The sequence below is a fragment of the Anoplophora glabripennis genome, unplaced genomic scaffold (assembly GCF_000390285.2).
Source record: "Anoplophora glabripennis isolate ALB-LARVAE unplaced genomic scaffold, Agla_2.0 scaffold554, whole genome shotgun sequence".
Classification (NCBI taxonomy): domain Eukaryota; kingdom Metazoa; phylum Arthropoda; class Insecta; order Coleoptera; family Cerambycidae; genus Anoplophora; species Anoplophora glabripennis.
The window spans coordinates 101,178-105,944 of record NW_019416637.1 but is presented as its reverse complement, the minus strand read 5'-3'; the positions used below and the strand labels follow the sequence as shown (position 1 = coordinate 105,944).

The 4,767-nt window shown below is 35.2% G+C and overlaps 1 protein-coding gene across 1 annotated transcript; it reads right to left on the bottom strand.

Moving 5' to 3' along the window:
• Window positions 1–1,107: 1,107 nt before the first annotated feature.
• Window positions 1,108–3,517, bottom strand: LOC108909815 (basic proline-rich protein-like). The gene is made up of 2 exons (XM_018714242.1): window positions 3,457–3,517; window positions 1,108–1,943 (listed from the first exon to the last, which is right to left on the bottom strand). Exons 1-2 carry the CDS (start codon window positions 3,508–3,510, stop codon window positions 1,185–1,187), a joined length of 813 nt encoding a protein of 270 aa, XP_018569758.1. The 5' UTR covers window positions 3,511–3,517; the 3' UTR covers window positions 1,108–1,184.
• Between the last annotated feature and the right edge of the window lie 1,250 nt (window positions 3,518–4,767).

Sequence of the window (4,767 nt, the reverse complement as noted above, 5' to 3'; positions counted from 1 at the left end):
GCCTGCGACAATCATGAGGGTTACAAGTTCCTAAAACTTCCGTACCACGTACTGCAAGAGGGCTTCGCTTTACAACCTCTTAAAATTTCCAAATCTGGTACTCTTAGGAGACCTCATAAGTGCTCCAGCCAACTCAAAAGACAGTGTTAAAAAGACACCAGAGCATCAACTCACCAGTGCTAATAAAAAAAAAGTGCAGTGAAAGAAGGCTTAGTCAAAACTAATTACATTCCAAGATATGGCGCCTAACGTGGGGCTACGAATTCTGAAATGCTAACGGATTTGTTTACTTTACTATTTTTAGTCATTGTATTGTTTTTTTTTGGAGTAAATTGTAAACTAAATAAATAAAACAAAAATGAATATAAGGCAGGGAAAAATATTTTGATCCGATTTTATCTTATAAGTAATGTAATACACTAAATTTAAAAAATTCTAGTACTCATGGGGAAACTTTTACTCGCACTTGTCACATCGGAAGATTCTCCCTGTATATTATTCTGGCATCTGATTTAATTTTTAAACAATTACCTAGGTTGACAATTATTACTGAAAATTATTTACCAACTATTTTACTTATCTTTAAGGAAAACGAGGAACGGGTCTTGTTAATTTTGGTGCGTTATTTTTCATTGTTGCAGAATTAAAAAAAATTGAATTCCAACTAATTAGAAACTAAGATAAATGAATAAAAAAGCTACGGCTTGACTAAATTCATCTTCTTACCAGATTAGCACCGGAGCTCACTTCTTTAGGATAGGTGCAAGAAAAACAAAGGCAGCTGGTATTGGTGTGGGTATACTGAAAAATATTATGAAGCAAGGGAAAAATATTGCAAATGGCGAAACCTAACTCCTTACGGGGTTATAAAGCTACGAAGTTATGGGATGGTGCAATGAAATCATAAATTCCAATTTTTTTCCGTTCCTTGACTCCTCAAGTCTGTTTTTGTGGCATTGTTTATTTTTTTATACAAATTTATGTTCAAAATGGTTTTTTTTCTTTTCCTTGTAGTTAGATATGTTAAATAAGGAATGCACAACCTCAAATATTATCTACAAGTTTGTAAACACTCTGTATACAGCGAGGTAAAAAAAAGTACATAACTTTTTCAATACGCAGCAAATTTAATGTAGACGAAAAATGTTATAATATACATTATACATTAAAAACATGTTCCTTCATTACAGATGGAAGAAACCTTTTACAGATTTAAACCAGGAATGACTTTCTGGAGCCAAAGAAGGCTCATCAGTTGGTGGTGGTGGTGGAGATGGTCCGTCGCTTGGTGGTGGTGGTGGGGATGGTCCATCGCTTGGTGGTGGTGGGGGTGAAGATGGATCGTCTTTGACGAGAGGCTCGTCACTTGGTGGTGGTGGTGGGGATGGTCCGTCACTTGGTGGTGGTGGTGGGGATGGTCCGTCACTTGGTGGTGGTGGGGGTGAAGATGGATCGTCTTTGACGATAGGCTCGTCACTTGGTGGTGGTGGTGGGGATGGTCCGTCACTTGGTGGGGATGGTCCGTCGCTTGGTGGTGGTGGTGGGGATGGTCCATCGCTTGGTGGTGGTGGTGGTGAAGATGGATCATCTTTAACGATAGGCTCGTCACTTGGTGGTGGTGGTGGTGGGGATGGTGGCGATGGTCCGTCACTTGGTGGGGATGGTCCATCGCTTGGTGGTGGTGGTGGTGAAGATGGATCGTCTTTAACGATAGGCTCGTCACTTGGTGGTGGTGGTGGTGGGGATGGTGGCGATGGTCCGTCACTAGGTGGGGATGGTCCATCGCTTGGTGGTGGTGGGGGAGACGACGGGTCTTCTTCTACATATGGGACTATCTTTGCATGGTGATCTTCTGGAGCGTGCCTCCACTGTTCATGGTGGTTGTGATGTTCACGTCTGTGATCAATCCTTTGGTAATGTTCAGGTCTAAAGTGCGGTACAGCCTATAAAAAAATTAGTATTTGATCAACATTGTCTTCTGTCAGAAACAGTCAAGTGTCAGTATGGGATAAGATAATAACCGAAACACTGGAAAATTTGGTTGGCCAGTAATACGAGTTGCCAGCCACTTATTTGCACGACCGTCGCCAACTGGGGAAAACAAAATGTTTTAAATTGCCAGTGTTGCAAGAAACAACTACTTCGCGAGCTATATGCCCCGACCGGCATTGAATTATAAACTGACGAACGATCCTAGCTGTTATACTAGATGTAGCGAGTATAATTTAATGTCGGTTGGGGCATATAACCCGGACAGTAGTTGTTTCTCGCAACACTGGCAATTATAACTAAATTATTTTAAAACTTCTAATGCTTCTGGTTATACCAAAAATTGACCACAAAATTGTCATTTTAAATGGATTGTTATATTTTCTTAAACACATTTTTAAATCCCATTTTATTTTAAGCTACAGAATTGAATATTTATTATATTATTCATTTTTTGAAAACTATGATTGTTGAAGGATTGTTTTTATAGCGACATTTCTTGAAAAATAAGAGTTTTTATATTAATTAAGGTACGTAGGGAACTACTTGGATAAAAAGTGTCGAAGTCGCAGGGTACTTCAACTGAGGGTAATATTGCACCAAGAGTGTTACAGGATAATATTATTATCCTGCAACACCCGTGATGCCTTCAAGTTGAATGTTCAATTAGCCTGTTATTTATTTCCGTGTTAAAGCATTTTTAATTTGTCCTAGAGTGTTATAGATGTTTTTAATGCCCTAGTATAAATATCTGTTACAGTGATTATTACAAAATAAATTACATTATTTGCACATCAGTTCACAATTCAATTTTCAATTGTCTTATTTTCCTATAACTTTATCTTAAAGTATATGGGGTTATACAACTTTCATTGTAAATGTGTGAAAATAGAACTATTTTTATTTTTTTTATTATATAGTTTTTCAAAAGATACCTACTTATTGTAGTGTTATCTTTATAGGGACAATGTCGTGTACTACTGGAATGCAAATACCGATGTAGTTTTTTTATTATTATTCAACTGAAATTTCTATTAAGAAGAGACACTTATTGCCTTCAATAATTTTAAAAAATTCGTGCGTATACAAAATTTAATTCTAAACAGTTTTTCTTAATATGTATTCTGAAATCTCTGTGGTAATTTTGAGACACAATTCTGTTGTTTTTTTTTAATTTCACGTAAACTTTAAAAGACCGATAGCACAACACTTCACCACACGACGCCTGCTTCATCATAGCATAGTTTTAACCGGAAATGTATGTTAGTTATGTTTTGCAACCAAAATTAGTTATTAATTGATATTTCCATATAAAGCTAATTCAAATAATTCTAAAAAATCCTCTTTTATGGCAAACAGTGGCACCCAAAACAATACTTCCAATCGCGGTCAGCAAAGATTTTATATAAATTTCACCCTGTGCAATTAAAGAGAAAAAACAAACGAATAATTATATTAACTGCTCACCTGTACTGCTAGGACTGATGCTAGAGTCACAAGAACGATGCTCTGGAGCTTCATCTTTGATGAGTGTGAATCTACGTTGGAGCCGAGCTCTATTTATATTTCTCTGTGGGGGATATCGATATTTTTTTTCTCTCTCTTTGAACTGGCTTTTGAAAATGAAAACTATTGATAATAAAATAGTTATCAGTGCTCCGCCGAATAAAGTGTTAGATAAGAGTAAAAAAATTCGATTAGCTTCGTGTTTGAAATTTTTGTATCATTACCAGTACATTGTGAGACTATAATTGGAAATTGGTCTTGTTCCTTTATAAAACAGTAATATGTCCGTGGTTACCATAAACATAAGGTGGTAGTCAAGGGTTGAAATTCGGTGGCTTCAGATTCATGGTTCATTGAGACTTTTCTTTACGCGCCAAAGATCTTATTCTGAAATGATGACGATGGACTTAGATACCAAAACATCACATGACGCTGACACATATGAAACTATAAAATACTTATTATATAAAATTAACAAAAAATTTAACGCAGCAGAAGAATTTTCAAATTTTTTTAGTGATTTTTGAATCACTTCGTGAATAATGGTCATTTCGAGAAAAAAAAGAAGCATCTTGAAGCTTGAAGAGTCTAGTTTTGAAATCTTGAGATGGATTTTTTTTTTCAGAACAGCCCATGGACTCAGAAAATTTTTTTTCTGGCTTAATTAATGCTAAGGTCATTTAGTCTGATTCCTCAACTTTCATTTTATTTTTTTTTATTTTCTGAACAATTATTTCTCATTGAGACATCAGCTCTTGATTAAAAAGTCACCTTTTTTTATCATCGATATCTTGAATCAATCCTCTTTAAGGGTCTTTTAGTATGTTCGACAAAAAAATATATATTCAGTGTTAATATAAAAAAGTGCAAAAATCAACGACTACTTTACAAATATTGCGAAAAGTTCCAATGTTCGTAGGTTTTGTTTTTAGCTTTTGAAATCATCGGTAAAACCATTTTTCATTCCTGAATCGTCAAAGTTTTATAAAAAATTAAAAGAACAGGTTTATGGTTCCTTAAACATCAATTAATGATGACTAAGACGAAAAAAAATTGTTTTGCTTTATTTTTCTCATCATTTAGGGATTCCTAAAATTAACCGTTTTCGAGATATTTAATTTTAAAAAAAAAATGGTAAGAAACAGTGAGTAGCTTCACACCATGTGTATTTTATAGTAAGAAAGATAAAGCAACAATATTTATAGGGGGATAGCTAGACCCCTAAGCTTCTCATCCATACTTTCAGAGTGGCCTAATTGCATACAGGGTGCT